Source organism: Pyxicephalus adspersus, chromosome 8 (assembly GCF_032062135.1).
Source record: "Pyxicephalus adspersus chromosome 8, UCB_Pads_2.0, whole genome shotgun sequence".
NCBI classification, from domain to species: Eukaryota; Metazoa; Chordata; class Amphibia; order Anura; family Pyxicephalidae; genus Pyxicephalus; species Pyxicephalus adspersus.
In genome coordinates, this window is record NC_092865.1 from 49,114,606 (window position 1) to 49,134,384 (window position 19,779).

At 41.6% G+C, this 19,779-nt stretch overlaps 2 protein-coding genes across 2 annotated transcripts; one reads left to right on the forward strand and one right to left on the reverse strand.

The window, feature by feature from the left end:
- Positions 1-3,048: 3,048 nt before the first annotated feature.
- On the reverse strand, positions 3,049-5,902 carry LSM3 (LSM3 homolog, U6 small nuclear RNA and mRNA degradation associated). Its single transcript, XM_072420522.1, has 4 exons — positions 5,804-5,902; positions 3,946-4,053; positions 3,773-3,868; positions 3,049-3,671 (listed from the first exon to the last, which is right to left on the reverse strand). Exons 1-4 carry the CDS (start codon positions 5,822-5,824, stop codon positions 3,591-3,593), a joined length of 306 nt encoding a protein of 101 aa, XP_072276623.1. The 5' UTR covers positions 5,825-5,902; the 3' UTR covers positions 3,049-3,590.
- A 23-nt stretch (positions 5,903-5,925) lies between these two features.
- Positions 5,926-19,665, forward strand: XPC (XPC complex subunit, DNA damage recognition and repair factor). The gene is made up of 16 exons (XM_072420516.1): positions 5,926-6,080; positions 6,676-6,871; positions 8,821-8,930; positions 9,861-9,981; positions 11,146-11,230; positions 11,600-11,757; positions 11,879-11,999; positions 12,171-12,260; positions 13,161-14,039; positions 14,759-14,919; positions 15,475-15,556; positions 16,584-16,715; positions 16,798-16,967; positions 17,881-17,974; positions 18,150-18,239; positions 19,200-19,665. Exons 1-16 carry the CDS (start codon positions 5,999-6,001, stop codon positions 19,410-19,412), a joined length of 2,784 nt encoding a protein of 927 aa, XP_072276617.1. The 5' UTR covers positions 5,926-5,998; the 3' UTR covers positions 19,413-19,665.
- Positions 19,666-19,779: the final 114 nt, after the last annotated feature.

Here is a 19,779-nt window from a genome sequence, read left to right on the forward strand (position 1 = left end):
GTAAATTGCCATCTTTTTTTTACCTTGTGGGATCTCATTGTGTGATATGCAGTTTGCAGCAAGCTCCACACAGGTGGGACATAATGATGGTCAGGTGACATCAAGCTGATTCATGTTTAGCAGCTCATGAGCTTCTTGCAAGCAAGGAGGAGGAATGTATGAACTGATCACAGCTCTTGGTCACTTAATCAGGTTCCAGCTGGTGCGTTCTCGGATCCTAACTCTGGACAGACAATACTGCAAAAGCGCTTTGCTGACTTGCTGCGGATGCTCTGTTCTTCCTCCTGCAAACACATTGTTGCAACATACAACCCCCCCCAGTGAGAAATCACATCCAACTGTAGTACATATTCTTCAACTGAACAACTCAAATACTATCAATTGTACCAATTGTAATTTAAGTAAGTGGTAAGTACCTACCACTACCTGGGATTGTTCCCACTTGTATGTAGCTGTTATGGTGGGATTATCCTTTTTGTTGCAACCACTACTTCCAGCAAGCAATAAAACAATTCTAATTTTTTCCCAACAACATAAGACTATTGGCGCTCATGGGACTATATAATTAAATATGCTATTTATTTTTCAAACACTCTACAGTTAATTTCAAGAATCTATTCCTAAAACTTCAATGCCACCTTTGCAGCCAAACTCTCTGCTATCCAAATCTCCATATCCCCCTGAGGAAGCCAAATTAGGCAAAACAAGACATTACACATACATATGCAACCTTGAACTTTCTAATGTTTAGCAGAACTGTTCGATGGACTCTTTACTCATTGGAAGTGTTTATATATTGTACGTATGTTATCAGTAAACTTACTGTTTTTATGCCAAAAAAGCCTTCTCTTCTTTATTGGTTCAAATACTGAAGCACTAAGAATTGTCATACATTGATGAACTATCAAGTTCCCCACACTATCTCTAAACCGATTCTTAAGACTTTATTGAAACAAAAAGGGCAATGGTTTCTGATATACAGGGTAAACGAGAGGACATGGAGTTAGTGTATCTGCTATATGTCAGGCCGATTTCACTGAAGGGTTCCTGTGCACTTTTTTTTTTATACGATTCCTAATATTGAAGGGCAAAAGCTTCTTGCTGCAGTTGTCTCCCACACAAGCTTACATATCTGCTATAGACACAAAAGTGTGGAGAATGTTCACACAACAAATTTAAGGCATAATCACTTCAATCATCCTATCCCAGATAAAAAGTATTCAGGGATTTTGCTTTCACACGACTGGATAATAAAAAAAGGAATATTCACACAATGTGATTTATTAAAGCTCTCCAAGACTAGAGAAGATAGACAAATGTGGAAGAACCTGGGTGATCCAACAAAGATAGAATGGATCTGGTCCAGGATTGAAAACAATTGCCAACTAACAAGTGAGTTTTAGGAAATCCAATTTCAAGTAACTCAGGTTCATGCATAATCGTCTATCTTTTAGTCTTGGAGAGCTTTAATAAAATCAGGTCTATTGCATCGTGTGAACATTCAATTCCTTAGTAAACCAGCCTTGCATCAGGGTAAAGACAGGCTATGTAATATTCTTCAACACGTCTTCATTGTTTGTTTTTAACATTTCAGAACCTCTAGAGGGCTGCTTGCCTCCTCTACTGCATCCTCCATGCTGCAGCTGGAAATTCTACCAAGGTCCCAGCTGAACACAGAAATACCACTTGCAGTGCTTCAAAGAGAACAGATTAAATTTAAACATATTCTGGTATTGTGACAATTCCATCTTGTTGTTTTTTTTATTTATGATACAGTGAATGGAAATTGCACTTTGCAGCACTGGTGTACTGGATTTGTCAGTATGTACAATATCTGAATGGCTTTTCTGCAGTCTTCTGGTTTGAACCATTCAGTTTAATTTCACGTCTCAAAGAGACACACACACCATTTAAAACTATAACCGTCAGTATCCTCGATGCTTCTCAAAACATTTTTTGTAAGATTGTGAAGGTTGGCTGTGCAAATTTGTGACATCTGGTTCTGGTGGTGATTAAGAAGTTCTGACTCACAACTAGAACTCCAATTCATACGAAATGTGTCCAGTAAGGTTGAAGTCAGTGCTCTGTCCCAGACACTTCACACCGAACCAAGTCTTTATTGGGAGCCGGCTTTGTACACAGTCATGGTAGAAAAGAAAATTCCTTTAGGAAACTGTGGGCACGGAGTTGGAAAAGCACAATTGTCTACAATGATTCATTTATTAGTACCCGGCCCTGGAAACTCCACTTTTTGTATTTTATATACGTTTGGCCATAGATTGTATGCATGTTGTCAAGGTTCAGCAACCTAAATGAAGAGCTTATTATCTGCACATAGAAGCCAACACGTTCCTGTGTGTCATGTCAACTTCATAATAATATCCATCATTTTGGAATGGGCTGCAAAATAGGGCCAAGTACATCAGTTGTTCTGATGTACTTGATCTCACACACATTTCCATTTAACACAGGGCAAATAATATATATTTCTCCGCATAAAGAAAATAAGAGGGTGACCACTGCTGACCTTTTTTTGAAAATGCTAAATGCCTGGATATTACCTTTAAAGCACAAGACTATGTATTGATTACACACACATTATATATGGACAAAATTATCATGATGGATTATTGTCGGCTCAGAAACAAGCAGGCTCTGACTTGCTGCAGCTCACAGTGTGCAATAAAATCAGAGTGAGCAGCTTTGATACAGAAGAAGACTGATACTGCACATGACTGATGAAGGTTGTAGCCTGAAATACTTGGCTGCTGACCCAAAATATGACTACAGTGATTGGAGTTGGAACTTTATATACACACACACTAACAGAATCAGAATGGCAGCCATGCCCCTGGCATTTTAGAAGCAGTTAACAACAGGACACTTGTGATTTCTCCCATTACAGGTTTTTCTTGGCTATGGAGCAGGTACATGGTGCAGCTAAACCTTGTTGGAATGGGGGTTGGGGGGAGTGTAAGTTTATGGCAATACAAATCACACCACAATAATGGTCATGACCAAGAAAACCAATCTCACACCGAACACAAATTATTTCAGTCAGCTCTAAAAAAAGTTTAATTAACACATGACATGTCCACTCCAAACCAAGCATCCGTGATTAGAAAAATTCCATTCTAAACCAAATAGGTAAATACAGTAAAACCTGTACAAGCCTTCTGCTGCTTTCATCAGATATAAAAGTAATTTTAGGCCGACTTTCACAAAACAAAAAAACATTACAAAAACTAAAAACTGCGGCACCTGCCAAAAAGGTAAAGGAAAACCAATTCATATATTTTTAGACTAAAACTGCCTCTCCGCGTTGCAAATCTTCGGCACCCGGACAACTTGCAGCTCTCCATCTGATAGGAAACAACAAGGCCGTGTCTGCTCGTCCATTGTTGGGGAGGCACGCTGGGATTTGTAGTTTCCTATCGGAAGGAGAGATACGGATTACTGACACCGGACTAAACTCTGCACTGAGTTCACGTGCAAAAAAATCTCCACGTTTGGAATGAAAAAAAAAAAAAAAAAAAGACAGAGGGGCAATTTGTGAGACTGGCACATGACAGCTAATTTTCAGAAACTCATCATCCAACTCTTAACGGAGGCGCTACGAGCACAACACCATCACCTCGGACAAAAAGCATGGGGATGTTTCTCTTCGTGGACTGGAAGAGAGGAGGCAATACAAGGAATCATTAGTTAATGAAATACGGGTTCTTCATGCACTTTGTTTTATAAATAAGTTGGTCCTGTGACTTGGACATACCTTGTAAATCTCCTCGTAGGTTTCCTCATCAATTTCGATGGTGGTCACCGTCTCCTCCACATCCCCCAGGATCATGTTCAAGTGTTGATCATAAGCCTATAGAACAAAGCAGCCGTTAGTATGGAACGGGAGGTTACAATCATACAGCCTATAGAGAACAGGGGGGCACTCACATGTAACCGTCCCCGGAGTTCTCTGTCGTTCCTCATCTTCACATAGATTCGTTCGTCTAAACTTAGCCGGATCAAATCCAGGGGCTCCTCCACAGTGTTTGTGGTTTGCTGCAGGGAAAAAGAGACATGAGATATCAGATAAAGGATAGGAGGAAACTCAGGAAATCAATCAGTGAGATGCTAACCCTATCCTGCAACTGTATTAAAGGCAGATCATGTATTGGATGCCCAACAAGATATTTTTAATGTATCCTGTCTCGATAGAAGCATTGAGCCGATTGCTATTTTTTGAGCGTTGAGCCTAAATTCTCGTTCTTAGCTTTACAGATATGTAGGAGGAAGTATTCGGCTACTACAGCTAGCCAATGGGAGCGCCCCCTACAGTTTATATGAAACCAGAGGTTCCACATTTAATGCGTACCTAAACTCAGAATTTTCACTTAAAATAAAAGGGTAGACAACGCTTTTGTATAAAGTAAAAATTCAGGTTTTTTTTTTGTGCAACCCTCTTTAGAAAAAAAAAAAAAAAAAAAAAAAAGGGCAGCACCGTACCCTAACGTATAGGGAACACAAAGCCTCCCGGTATATCTATGTCACACATCCCGGGAGGCTCTTGGGTGCTCGGGCATTCGCAGAAGAAGCCCTTTCATCAAAAGGGGTGCACAGTGAGATTGGCAAGTTTTTCTCCCCCATCTACATCACCCGATCTCACTCCTGGGTGAGGTGACATAGGAAGAAGAACCCGGAAGAAAAGGAGAAGATAGCAGGGCCTGGCGAGCCGGCCCGAAGACGGCCCGAAGACGGATGCTGGGACGATGCCGGACCCAATGGAAGACAACTCCAGACTGATTGACTGCTCTGTGGGGTTGAAGGTAGGTGGATTTTTTAAATTTTGGGTGAGGTTTGAGATTACTTTCTCTTTAGGAATTCACGATCAGCAGAAAGGGACAGGTGAGGTCCCTTCTGTAATAGCTCATCCTTTATGCCTGATTGCTTTGGGGTATCTGGGGAAAAAAAAAAGCTAAGCTGTGCATGAGTAGCTTCAGCTTTGGTTGTCAGGATACCCAGAGATCCCAGCTTCCCATGCCAATGAAGATGGTCAGAGTTCCTCTACAGGAAAACAGGAGGAAAAAAAAGATGGTAGCCTGCAAGAGAACAGGGACAGGTGTGTAAGGAGGGTTGATTTCTACTTTAACAATACAGCTGTAGGTGCTGGTTGTCAGAGTAAACATCTGGGTGCTTTCTTATTGGCTGATAGGAACGGGGCTCCAGGCTCTCCTCATTGTCTGTTGTGCATTAGGGGTCCTAACTTACCATTTGCCCTTTTTGGATTGCCTTGGGATTTTTGGGGCCCTGACATCAAAGTTACCCACTTTAGATGGCCTTGGGAGGATTGGGGAGGGTTTGCCCCTACAAATGCCCCAGGCACAGGGTAAGCAGGTAAACAATCACTGTCAAGGAGTCATTTACAAGGATTGTGCACCCATTGAGCTTTTTAGAATCACATATTGTCTGAAGTAGAACATGCAGACAAGGATTATGGGGAGAGGCTGAGGAGCTGGGCCTGCACACACAAAAGACACTCCCAGAAGAGGGTGGGCGCTATAATATAGAACTTCCTCCTTCTGAAAGTGTCATAATTTGCTGACAAGCCTAAACAGCAAGAAAAGCATAGAAGCCTATAATGCACAGCTAGATGCTACAAGGTGACAGAACCTCTGTGTGTGTGGTGACCATTAGTTACAGTTCAAACTTCATTCAATGTAAAGCTTAGCAGATGTCCTCTTTATAGAGGTGCCATAGCAAGCACGGGACCTTCCGGTGACGGCCCCCAAAACACAGCCCGCAAAACCCTCACCTGCTCTCCATCGTCCGCCATGGTGCCGGTGGCGCGCAGCGGAAGAGGCCGGTCTCCAAGGTAACAAATGTTCACGCGAGATATTCGCTTCCGCTCGGGTTTGGCCAATAAGGAGAGGGCAGCGGGTCACGTGATTTCCTTTGAAGATCTGTTATACAACACAAGCATGTGGGGACCTTAAAATAAAGAAGAAAGATGAGCAAGAGAGGCGGCGGGGAGCCGGGGGGACCGAGCGGGGGGAAGAGAACCAGGAAGGCCCCGGTCAAGAGGAAACAGGGTGAGGGGGGCGGGGGATTGGGGGTACAGCTCAAGTGATGACAAGTTCACCACCTGAAATGTCCTATGCACCACATCATCATTATCAGTATTGTATCTGCATCATTAATGTTACATTAATTCGTATCATTGTCATAATTATATTCCTATTATTATTTCTGCATGCCAACATTAAGTAGGAATAGGTACCCCTCAAGGTTACGCCCACAGGTAATTCTGGACATAATTGACAGAGCTGTAATCCAATGAATGAAAGAGGCGGGTCTAGGACAGTCTTAGAAGGGAGGGCCTAGATGGTGCTGAACGTCCTCCAGACAGGAAATGGGGCGGGATCTATCTTGCTGCAGATTCTACTGCAAGTCTCAGTGTGCAGAGGAAGCAATTTATGTATATGTATTATTTGCATCCCCATAAAATATATATTTACCATCAAGAGAACCTGTCACAAATAAGAAAAGTGACCAGCCCTATCTAAATCAAAGCTTTGACACCCAACCTGAAGTCCCTCCTTTGTGTCTGTTGTCACATCTTGCTCTGTGTTTATGTGAGAGGTTCTCATTCATGAATATTTTCTGGTTTCTTTTCTGATCTTGCAGATGGCAAGAGAGAGTCTGAGGGGAAGACGCCGGAGAAGAAAAGCAGAAGCTCAGCGCCAGGTGGCAAAACCACAAAAAAGGCTGTTGAAGGCGGTGAAAAGCCGAGCGGAGAAAGCACAGGGAAGAGAGCGACAAAGAAAACCAAGCAAGCCGCTGACACAGTTGTGAAATATGAAGATGCGGAGAAGGAGATTGAGTGAGTGGATCATCAGATGTGGAATTAGCAGGGAGGTCTTATTAGTCACATTCCCAGGATTGGAGGGGAACTCCGACAGTCATCAGTGATGTAAAGTGTTGTTGTTGGACTTTTAATTATTATTATTTTCAATATTAAACAGTATTTATATAGTGCAAACATGGTACACAGCACTGTACATTAAATAATGACAGACCGATACAGACAGTGACACAGGAGAAGGAGAGGACCCTGCCCCAAAGAGCTTACAATCTAGGAGGTTGGGAGAGATTACACAATAGGAGGAGGGTATGGAATGGTGGGTAAGTAGTGAGGTTTTAAGAGACGTAGAAGATGTAGGACAGTTTTAAAAGATGGGTTTTGAGGGCATTTTTAAATGGGCAGAAAGTAGGAGCAAGCCTAATAGGACAAGGACAACCATTCCAGAGAGTTGGGGCATTTCTTGAAAACTCTTGGAGCCGTGCATGTGATGAGATTATAAGTGAGGAAGTTATTAGTAGATCATTGGTGGAGAGAAGAGAGCGGCTAGAAGAGTATTTTTTTTATCAGGTCAGAAAGGTAAGTGGGACAAGAACTGTGGAGGGATTTGAAGGCAAAGCACAGGAGCTTGAATATGATTCCAAGGTGAATTGATACATTTTCTATTCTATCATGTTACTGCGGTTACTGCTTCCTAATATCAGGGAACTGCTGCATTCAGGGAGATGCTAAATGTAGCTTCTCCCCATGGCAGCCCCAAAGAAAATGAATAGAGGTGGCAGTCGGTGGTGCAAATACTGCTCACTACTTCCAGCTGTGAAATGTCCAGACACTGATTCTTTATGATCCAGTGCTGGGGGTAAGTGACCGAGTGGCTGGTAAAGTTAACCACCCGAGCGGTAAGCCTGAGTGTGACTCGGGGTAAAAAAACAAGCTGAAAGCGGTAACTGGTCCCATCGGCGTCCTTCAGTGTCCTCCGTCCGCCCCCCAGCGAACGTTGGCGCTGACGTTCCACGGGAGTTCCCAATGATGTTGTGCGCAAACTATTTTGTATTGCATTCAAATCAAAATAACTATTGAATGCAACACACTGGATTTATATGTCTAAAAGCAGTACATTGTCTTTCATGAAAATTTATTTTACAGTATAATATAATAGTTTGTGTATAATAAAGTTTGAAACACAAAATTATGTCAAAGTTTATTACATTTTTTTTTTAATTTATAAAAATTATTATTTTGACATGATTTTGTGTTTCAAACTTTTTTATACTCATACTAATATATTATACTGAAAAATACATTTTCATGAAAGACAATGTACTTTTGTGCTTTTAGACATATAAATCCAGACAGAAATGGACCGCCCAGGAGGTTAAAATGTAATACCAATTAAAACTTTACTGCTCCTGGGTGCCTAGGGGTTGTCAATGAGCATCCAGGAGTGGTAAATGTTTATTGGTAATGTTACATTTTTTAAAGGAGAACTATAGTTCTGCTTGCAAAATCTGCAAGCAGGTAGGTCTTTATTACCAGGCGATATCCTTTCTGCAATGGAGCAAACTTACCTGTCGGTTCACACAACTGCGCTACACATGAACAGCTCAGTGTATGACATCAGTGATGTGCAAGCCTTCTCAGGGCTGCCAGGACTGAATTAAGTTACATCATCCCAGCTAGGTCGAACAAATAGCCAAAGATCAGAACCCCGGAAAAGAAGAGTAAGAATATGGCCACACCTGCAATGGAACAGGGACAGGTGAGTATATTTTAAAAATGCAGGCAGGTAAATGGTTTTTGTTATTGCAGAACGGACATTGCCTGACCATTGCTTGCCTGTAATTAAGGACATTCCTGATTTTAATTTTTACATTAAGTTCAACTTTAACCACCAGTCTGAGCTTAGCTTTAAAGTTCAACATTCATGTACAGGTATTTATTGTCTGTGTTTTCTGCATTGTGTTGTGCAGTGATTTGCTCAGTTTGGAAGGAAAAGTCTCAGTCCCAGATGTGGTGATTTTGGAGGACAGAAGTTCAGAGGAAGTAGAGGACAGCAATGAGGAATGGGAGGACGTTGAAGGTAATATGACTGAGAAGAAAATTTTCTACGTTCTTCTTGAGGTAATTTTGGTGTTGGAGCCATTTCTGGGCAATTGCTGCCTCCTGATCTTCCCCTTCAGTGCTCTGTGTTGGCATAAAGTTACAATCACACCTCAGTGCAATCACACAAGAGGAAACAAGGGGGTTGTTATTGGGTGCCTTGGGTCTTAGGCTGTGTACACACGTTAGACTTTTGTCAGTGGAAAAGATCTTTTACAATCCTTTCCAATTACAAAAGACTGAAAGATGCTTTAATAAGCACTGTACATACAGCACCGTTCTGCTCTATGGAAAGGGGAGGGGGGAGAACGACCGAGCAGCACTGCTGCTCTCTCTCCTTTTTACTTACATTACAATCGTCCGTGGATCCCCCAGGGCTGATTCACGAACAAGGTCGGACAAGCACTGTACACACGTCAGATTCTCGTCCGATACCAGCCTCGAGGCGATAATCAGATGAGAATAATCTAAAGTGTAGCCTAACTCTGATGCTTATTGGACTGCACAGTTGTTTATTTGCAGGTCCAGTCATAAAAATGGTGGGTATTAGTGCAATCACTGTGTGACCTCATATCTACCACTGTGCATCATCATCATTATTTGCAGGGTAGATGTGCAGCTGGTCAGCTCCTGGTCCTTCCCTTATTACCTGTCAGGTTATTCCTTTTCATTTTTATTGTTTTTATTAATAATAAACAATATTTATATAGCGCCAACATATTATGCAGACCCTACCCAGAAGAGCTAACAATTTAAGATAATGAGTTAGAGGTTGATTGGCTGTTGCAGCTAATACAAACCGTTCTTTTTTTAAGGGACTTTGATGAATGAAGTCCATTGTGTACAGTAGCCAATGATATCCATGACATGCTTTTCAAATCCCCATTATTTGATTATTTTCTGTGGTTAGAGCTAAACGAGCCGACTCTGGAGTTGTTACAGGCCTCGACATCTACCAATCCTGAGCCTTCTGTGAAGGGGATAGAGATAGAGATTGAGACGGCAGAGGCAGCAAAGAAAAGACTGAAGAGGTAATCATTTTTATTTACAAGCTGTCAGTCAGGAGCTTAACTGGTGAATCCGACAAAGAGATTCCTTTGTAGTTATCCCTGGGAATCGTATAAGAAAACAGAGGGCACTAATTAGGCCCTATATACCCTAAACTGAAATGTCAGCATTGGGTAGACACGACCTTTAAATCGCACCTTGCCGTCAGTCTTGCATAGTTGTACCGGCACTACATACCTGTTCTAGAATTGCTTACAATCTCACTGCACACTGTGAGTCTTTCACAATATACTGTGTTTCCCCGAAAATAAGACACTGTCTTATATTTATTTTTCCTCAGGAAGACACAATATGGCTTATTTTCAGGGGATTTCTTATTTTTATTAAGTATGGTACAACAATCTAGATTTATTCTACATCCCCTGGTGTTTGTGTGGGGTGAGAAAGACCCACAGACTGTTGCTGGTCAGTGCTGGGGAGCAGCATCTTTACTGGTGTTTGTGGGGGGTGAGATAGACCCACATATTGTTGCTGGTTGGTGCTGGGGGAGCGAGACCCACAGTGCTGAGTAAAACGGCAACCACAGCGTTACTTCTTCCCCCTGAGAACACACAATACCTAAAACAGAGTGTCCTGCTCCTCACTTCACCGAGGAGACTTTTACTTTGACTTTCTATCCTCCCTCTATGCCTCAGCTTGCAGCAGGCACAGAACGACACACCTATCACTATGTCTTATTTTCGAGGTTTGGCTTATATTGAGCAAATGCTTAGAAATCCTGCTACAGCTTATTTTTTGGGTATGTCTTATTTTCGGGGAAACACGGTAGATTAGAAGCTTCAGGAAGTGAAATATAACCCTCCTTATTTCCTGGCTGGTTGGTGCCTAGCATCTCGCCCTTCCCTCCTCAGTCTGACTGCTCCTGAGCCATCCTTCCATTAAAGCAGGTTTCAGGGCTTTCAATTATTCAGGCTCAGCATCATATATTGTGAATTACTTGGGGTGGCCAGCATGCAAATACAACCCACCTCTATTGCATAAAAAAGAAGTGATGACATAAACCAGTTTATAGAAAATAATTGTTTTTATTTGTCTGGGGCTAATGTAACAACGTGAAGAGCGTGCAGAACTATAAGATGGCTTTTCCGGTGCACAAAAGACTTATTAATGTTTTTGATGTTTTACAGCGAGAAAAGGAAGGCAGAGTTTGCGACTTATTTGCGAAGAATGATGAACCGCTTCAGCAAGGAGCTTCGTGAAGACACCCATAAGGTGAGAGAGCAGAGAGCAGATGCCAATCTCATTAATTGGTCTCAATCTTGGACCAACAAAAAATGTCTGTTGCCAATCTCCCTAGGTACTAGATATATTAAACAGTTACAGAAATTACCTTACTTATCTGTGGACTTATCAGATGGTGTCTTCATCTTCCTAAAGTGTATATCATGGCAAGGTTGAAAAAAAACATAAGTGTCATGTTTTGCAGTGGGGAGTTTTTCTCGCTATTACTTAAGATGGTAATCTTAAGCAGCATCTTTGGGAATAACTCAAGCTACAGCTTAAGTATGGGAAGACTAAATGTTGCATATAGCAATAAAATTGTTTAGGGAAAACTCATACCAGACATCTGTCATCCTTCAGGTCCACCTCCTTTGCCTCCTGGCCAATGGCATCTACCGCAGCAACACCTGCAACTCGCCCGATCTCCAGGCTGTGGCCCTATCTGTCATTCCAGTCAAATTTGCCAACATTCCAGCTGCTAGAGTAGACGTGGTACACCTGACCAATCTGGTGAAGTGGTATGTCCAATCACTTCTTTTCATTTGCTTCATCTACTGTGTTGCATCCCTTCAGCAACCTCCTAACTAACTTGTCACTCCAGCCTAAAAACCTACAGGATATATTCTGATTTATTTGCAGGTTCACATTGACCTTTACCATTAATCCTGAAATGTCATTAGATGAGGAAGAAACTTTGCACGAAACTTTGGAGCGGAGATTTGGAGTCTATGGAGTGAGAGATGCAGAAGAATTGGTTCATGTAAGGGGAGACATAATGCCAAAAAAAAGTTCAAATGACAATTCATTTTGGTGCTTTCACTAAAAGCATCAGGTGTCCCTCACCACAATTGCCAATCCCTTTATTATTAGTGCAACTTCATTTATTTTATTTTACAACCAAATCTGATTGATTTTTCTGGTCTCTCTGCAGCTTTTTCTGATTCTTCTGCGAGCTCTGCAGCTTCTAAGCCGGTTGGTGTTGTCATTGCAGCCCATCCCACTGAAAGAACCACCTGCCAAGGTAAGATTGGCTCAAATTTCCTATAATTATTTTTTTTCCTGTTTGCTGATATATTGCTCATTCCACAGTGAGAGAAAATTTTGCAGCAAAAAGGGTAACAGCCAAATATAGGTTCCGTGAAGGAGCCAAGCAAGAGAAACTTTTACTGACTTATAAATCCACTTTTTAAAACAATTTGTATAGAGTAGGGAAAGGTTGAAAAGGTAAAGAATAGAAATACAATCTTTTTTTTTCTCACATGACTCTTTGCAGCTCCTCCAGTTGGGAGACCAATGAGCTATCACCATTGCTAATACTCTATATTAGCGGCGGGCAAATTTTTTGGCTCAGGGTCCACAATGAGTTTTAAAATTTTACAGGTGGGCCAGGCCAATATCAGATGGATGGAGAGTGTTTGTATGAACTGATATAAATTATGTGTAAAAGACATTACCTAAAAGTAAAAGAAAACTTACATTGAAGTTCTGTTGGAACAGTGATGTCAGTCACTGTTTTTTGCTAGTAGACAATTTTGTAGCAATATTTGAAAGGCTGGATTTAAAAAGCCCAATGGGCTATATATGGCCCGCGGGCCGTAGTTTGCCCATGCCTGCCCCATATGATGTCATCATGTGTCTGAAGTCTGTGAAAACCTCAATGCTAGACATCCAGTGAAAAGAAAAATGTCATCCAAGACCCTCCAACCTTTCAGTCAAGAAGTAGGAAGAAGATTCAGAACTTAATGCGTTACATGACCATAAAGTTAGGTATGTTTTTTGCTCCTCTACATTTTTTATTTTGTTAAATGAACCTAATGATTAGTTAGAGGGTTAGGGAACCTAAAGGGGGTTTTAGGGGTTTTCTGGTAATAGAGATAGACAAGTGTTGGCTTAGCTTTTCAACATTTGTGTTCATTTCCAGGCAAAACACAATTCTACAAAGAAGTCAGCTGCTAAAACAACAAAGGAGTCATCAAAATCCCGGAGACCTTCAAAAACCAAATCAAAAGCACAGCCCAGAAGAAAACAAGAAGAGGTTTCTGGACAAGATGATGAGGATGAAACACCAGAGGTGGCAGAAAAATCTAGGAAAAAAACCACCAAAACAAAGAAAAAGGGCAAGAAGGTCCAACCTGAGAGTGATGAGGAAGGCAAGCCAAGAAGTGGCCCCAAAAACCAGCTTCGGAGAAAAGCAGCTTCTAAAGTTTCATATAAGGAAGAAAGTGAAAATGAGAAAGGCAGCAGTGGTTCCGAATACTCCTACCATGACGAAGAGGACAGTGATGTTTCTGACTGGGATGAGCCCATGGAAAGAAAAGTAAAAAAAAATTCCAGTCTCTTAAACCAGAACAAGAGAAACTCTGGGATATCATCTAAGAGCCCAGGGCAGCCTCAAGCAAAAAGCTCCCCCAAAAACAACAATGCTCAGCCATCAAGAAGAGGCAGGATCATCTCATCCGATAATGATGATGTTGATGACAATGAGATAACACCATCTCCCCACAGAGGCAATGATGAATGGTTGGAAGTCTACCTAGAGAAGGAGGAGAAGTGGGTCTGTGTGGACTGTATCCATGGCATAGTCAACAAGCCATCAATGTGCTTCAAGACTGCCACCAAGCCCGTCACATACGTGGTGGGGATTGATAACTCAGGCCACATTAATGATGTGACACGTAGATACGATCCCGAGTGGATGACCAGTACCCACAAACGCCGCGTTGATCAAGATTGGTGGGAAGAGACATTGAGGCCTTTTAGAAATCCTGATATGAAACGTGAAGATCGAGAAGAAGCAGAGGTAAGAATATGACTGTTTCTTTTACTCCTTTTTAGCAGAAAAATGTAAGGTAATGGCTACAAAAGACAACAAACATTGTGATAACAGTTTTCTGCTCCCCTGCTGTTCTATTCAGCCATTGGGAATGAAAGGATGGTCCTACGTTTACTAAAGGTAAATGAATTGCCTTAATGCTGTTACATGGAGTTACTTAACATTTTGCTGCTGAGAAGTATATGGTTTTAAAAGCAAACTTGCTGTTTTGTCATTAATGGACAAAGAACATGATTCATTTGCTCCTTCTACCGGAACTTAAACAAACTTGTGGCTGCATTAGCCCAATCACTTCTACATTAGGCAAACATCCACCCTTGTCCTGGGCTCTCTTGGGTCTTGTGACATGCTTGTGAGATCCATTGCAACCTTCATGATGGAAAGCAGAAGGAAAACCACAAGCCTCCTTTTTTGATCTCCCTTATGAGGCACCAAGTCCGGGTGGATGGGATAACACGGTATCAAGTACAGACTGTTTGGCCAGGGTACGATAGGGGTATTGGTGGGGATGGGGGCCCATAAAACTCCTAATGGTCTCCCTAAGGAGGATCTGTATTTTTTTTTAATAAAGGTGAGTATAGCAGTGAGAGACATTTAGGAATTTTTTAATTGGGTCTTAAATGAAGTATTGAATGTTGATCATATCTGAGTAATGATGTGATTGATATGTGATCCCATACTTGTAGTTTGAAGCTAAACTACTCGACCAACCACTGCCAACCTCAATCACAGAGTATAAGAACCATCCGCTGTATGCCTTGAAGAGACATCTGCTGAAGTATGAGGCTATCTACCCAGACACTGCCGCCATCCTGGGCTACTGCAGAGGGGAAGCAGTCTATTCTAGGTAAAGAACACAACAGTTGATTGTACTGTACTTTTCTGAGATAATTAATTTTATGAAAGAATAGGAAATTGAAATCAGAAAGTTGACCTCTGTACATTTATAATGAAGCTGCTGTTTTGCAAAGGAGGGTAATGAAGAGGCTGTATATGGCCAATGTTAGTGAGCACCTGACCATTACATATAAGGTTGTTGGATGACCCATTTTTTTTTTTTTTTATCACAAATGTGTTCAGTAGGGGTGAGTTCAGGGCTCCAACTGTGCACCAAACTGGTTCTGTACACAGGGGTAAAGTCATTCTGGACACATGGGCCTTCTGCAAATAACAATATTTGAAGGGCACAATTGTCTCAAATCTTTTTTTTTTTTTTTATATGCTGTAGCAGTAACTATGGCCTTTACTGGAGAAACCTGAACTCATTTGGAAGGGGGGATGCATACTTTTGTATGTTGTATATTTTCCCTATTCCTGGAAGTAGTAACACTAGATGTGTTCAGTGCAGTACTCTCAAATAATCTTGCACAGGTTACAGTGTTGGTTGTGATCTACCCTGCAGATCCTGTGTTCACACACTGCACTCCAGAGACACCTGGCTGAAGGAGGCCCGAGTGGTGCGGCTGGGAGAAGTGCCTTATAAGGTAATCAAAAAGTCTCTGCTCACAGCCTCAGATGAAGCTTGCTTAGGTGATTAACTAGCTGAAATCATGCTCTTTTTTTCACACCTGATAGTAATGGGATGACACCTCTGTTTGCTATTCCAGCATTTCCGATACTACCGGTGTCACTTTGCTCAATAGGCATTTGTGTGGTGCAGGAGGAGAAATAAAAGTAGAACATTCAGTCAAAACATTTTGTTGGCTTTAAACCGTGTTAGAACCCTTGACTGTTATTTATTGCCATCTTTGCCCTCATCAGAAAGATTTAGCATTATGTTTTGTTCCAGGGACACAACTGGAAGCAATAAAATGCCTACATTGAGGAGGAATCCTACCTCTGTTCCTGTTATGGTGACAACTGTAAATTTCCTGTCACTTTGTTTCCTGTTGAAAGTCAATATAGACAACAAAAACACGGCTTGGATTTTACCCTGCCTTGTTCTATATAAAACTAGAAAAGGTTTTGCCTGCCTTTTATTGCAATTTTTTTGCTGTATTTCAAAAAGGAATACATTATTTTTGGAATAATTTAGGGAGTGTAAGTAGCTGAGTTCAGCCTGGTTTTCAAACTTATGTGTTCCCCGTTTGGTAAAACTCAGATTGTGAGAGGGAGAAGCAGTTGCAAGCAGAAGAGCCAATTAGCTGTGTTGCTGTACTAACAAGGAACCTGTTAATAGGGAAAAGAGGACAGCAATGAGATCAGCAGTTTGGTGCTTCTCCTTTCACTCTCCAATCACAGGCTAGGGAAGGGTCAAGACCTGTAAGTGTTACTTAATAGTAGCATTAGTAGTAAAAAAAAAAGTTCAAGTCTTCTTCTCTGATACACAGGGCTGTGATGTGCAAATCTCAGGACACAAATACAAACCTGTTCTCATATATGTTTTTCATCCGTGTTTTTATTTAGCAGTTTGTCTGGAGTTTAGCTTTACATTACATTTATAGATGTCCTGTTTGTTCAGCCATTTGTTCAAGCACATTCAGCATTTTTCTCCTTGTCTGTGATGCACAGATGGTGAAAGGACAATCCAACCGTGCGAGAAAAGCCCGTATGGCAGATCCAGAGAAAAGTGACAATGACCTTGCTCTGTTTGGCCTTTGGCAGACTGAGGAATATCAGCCACCTGTTGCTGTGGACGGCAAGGTTAGTCTCTGTGTCAGTGTCACCACTGGTCCCCTGAAATGCACTAGTGTGCATCGTCCCTGAATTGCCCTCTATTCCACAGGTTCCCCGCAATGAGTTTGGAAACGTTTATCTGTTCAAACCTTGCATGTTGCCTATCGGCTGTGTCCACTTGCAAGTGCCTAATCTGCATCGTGTGGCCAGGAAGTTGAACATAGACTGTGTCCATGCCATCACTGGATTCGACTTCCACGGCGGCTACTCGCACCCTGTGTAAGGATGAAGGGCCCACTGGTTTTGCAACTGGGGTTTGTAACAAATTCCTGCAGCATACCTGGTGATTACAACCCATCCAGGAGTACAAGGCTCAGTTCTCTGCAGCTCATAAAGCTGTAAAGCAGGATGCAACATGGATGCAGCATATCAAAATGCCTTTATTGGCAGGTTTCCATGCAGTGCAATAGTATAAATGTAGGTGCAATCATTAGTTTCGTTACGTCCAGTAAACAAACACCCTCTCCATAGTTTGCTCTCTATCTCTTCTTTAAGGTGATGGGAGCAATACAAAGACGCTATGCTTGTAAATATAGAGAAGCTTTTGATTTCCCTTTTCTACTCTTTCTACCTTACTACTAAAGGACAACGATAGTGCTTGGTGAATAGCCCAGTGCTGTCACATGGGGGTAGAGTGGTAGTCCGCTGCCCTGTGTAAGCTCTAATTTGCACAGTCATTTTTTTTCATAATTTCCAGTGGGGTGGAAAGTAAAGGAAAAGAGTTATGTGCTATTGAGAAGTGCAACATTAGGATGAACATGTTGTGTCATGTACACACAAAGCAAATAAAGAGCAACTATACTCAAAAACTAGCTTTCAGTTATTAAACTATTCTCACTTACGTACACTAAAATGTCAGTCTTCCCTAGTGGCACTGGCTGGGTCAGCTTGTATCCATGAAAAATATAATGATTTATGAAGTGTTTAGAAGTGGCCAGCTTGTGACTGGCAAGTTTACGTTTTCTTTTTCTCCTGACCTCCCCCTCCTTCATGTCCTCACAGCACTAAAAGTGTCATTTAAAGTGACAATCAAAACAAGAAAATAGTCATTTTTTGAAGATTGTAAATTCTGTGGCTGTTTTTAAGCTAGCTGTCAGACTTCATGTGTCATGTGTGCCTATTTCTTCTCCAGAACGGATGGTTATATTGTTTGTGAGGAGCACAAAGACATCCTGCTGAGCGCCTGGGAGAACGAACAGGTTGAGATAGAGCGTAAGCAGAAGGAGGTAAGACTTGGAGAGGAGTCTTTACTCCATGGAGTAGCATTGTCTCCCATCCCCCTGTTTGGGTTCTTCCTTGGTTCTCTTGCTGCTAATAAGAATATTCCAAAGCGGAAACACACTGATATTGATATGGTGTCTGGTTGTCCATAAAATCACATAATCTCTTCTTGCGCTGCAGAAGCGGGAGAAACGAGCTTTGGGGAACTGGAAGCTACTAATCAAGGGACTGCTGATTCGAGAGAGGTTAAAAGCACGCTATGGAACAACAGTAAGTGATGGAATGGACGGAAACTTTATGATGACAGACTGCTGGGCTATATGTGTCTGAGTGTGCATATTACGATCTAGTTCTCTCTCTTACTTATCAGATTTGTAATTCAATTTTCATTGTTAGTGGACAACAAATACAGTGATTAAAAAAACTAGAGCAGTAAAGTTTGTTGCTGATGTTCCCAGGAAGTTGAGGGAGCGGATGGCTCAGCCCATGTACAAGGAATATTAGAATGTGGATTGCCCCATTCAAACTGCCCACATCCAGCACTAACCATTTTCTTTTTCCTGTCAAGTTGCATCTGCAGTGTTAAACTCTTTTATAAGCTGGGTGGGAAGCTGTAGTGATCCCACTCTTTAATAACCACCCAAAAGCAGCTAGGTTGGCTGAAAGGGGCTGGAGAGATCACTGATTTGGAAAAAAAATGATAGAACTATTTTCTAGACATTGTTAGAAATTCAATTACAAATAAAACAAATTTCCATATATTTAATTGTCCACAAAAGACCAGCTCTGAGCCCAATGTCAAAAACCCTGACTGGCCAGGTTGTAAATTTACTGCTATGAGATGTGGCAATCACACGTGTGTCACGAGTGTGTTGGCAATAACATGGGGGTTGAAAACAAACGCAGTAGTGAATGTTTGGTGAACAAACTAAATCTGTATTGACTTTAATACCTAATTTAATCATTGTTTTTTCTCTTGCACAAGTAAATGTTACCTACTTATTGTGACCCAACCCCATATATTGCTAGTATCTAGTAAAAATATATCAAATACAGTTTGGTAACATCAAATCATGTGCACCCACCATTGACGTAGAGATGTACAGCACCTGCACTGAACAATGCAAATTATTTTAACTGTCCCGCATTGGTTTACCATTGTGACAACAGTGAAATGATCACTTTCTCACCCTAATTCCGCATGTTGCTCAAGTCATTGTCTTGTGATAGGATGCAGATCATCCACACGAAGTGTGTGCAGAAGGAGGATTCTCATCTGATGAGGAGGACAAACCAGCAACCAAGACCCCAGCTCAGGACACCGCTGTCGCCTGGCCTCAAAACCGCCAGGCAGAGGAACTTCAAGAAGGGAAAGCTAAGAGGAAGACCAGGAGGCAGAAGAAGGGAGAAGAGAAGCATTTGTTTCCATTTGAAAAGCTTTGACATAACTTAGCGCTATGAATCCGGACCAAACCTGGCCAATCCGAACCTTTCCTGCCGTTGGATGATCCACAAGTCACAGCATGACCGCAAGCTTGTAATTCTTCAGAGGGCTTTGTTAAGCCAAAGGCCTTTCCATTTCTAACAACTGACAGTAGTAATTGCTTTCTTTAATGTAGAGGCAGTAGTGATGTTATTCATAAAACAAAAGGCAATGTACATTTTTCATTCACAAAAATAAATAGAAGTTTGTAAATGTGTTCTTATTAATGCTGAGGGAACAGTTCACATTTGTGAGTACTGTTGTATATTTTTTGCTTACAGTGTTTTATTATTCCATCCATTCAGTGGTGAGAGGAATTTTCTGTAG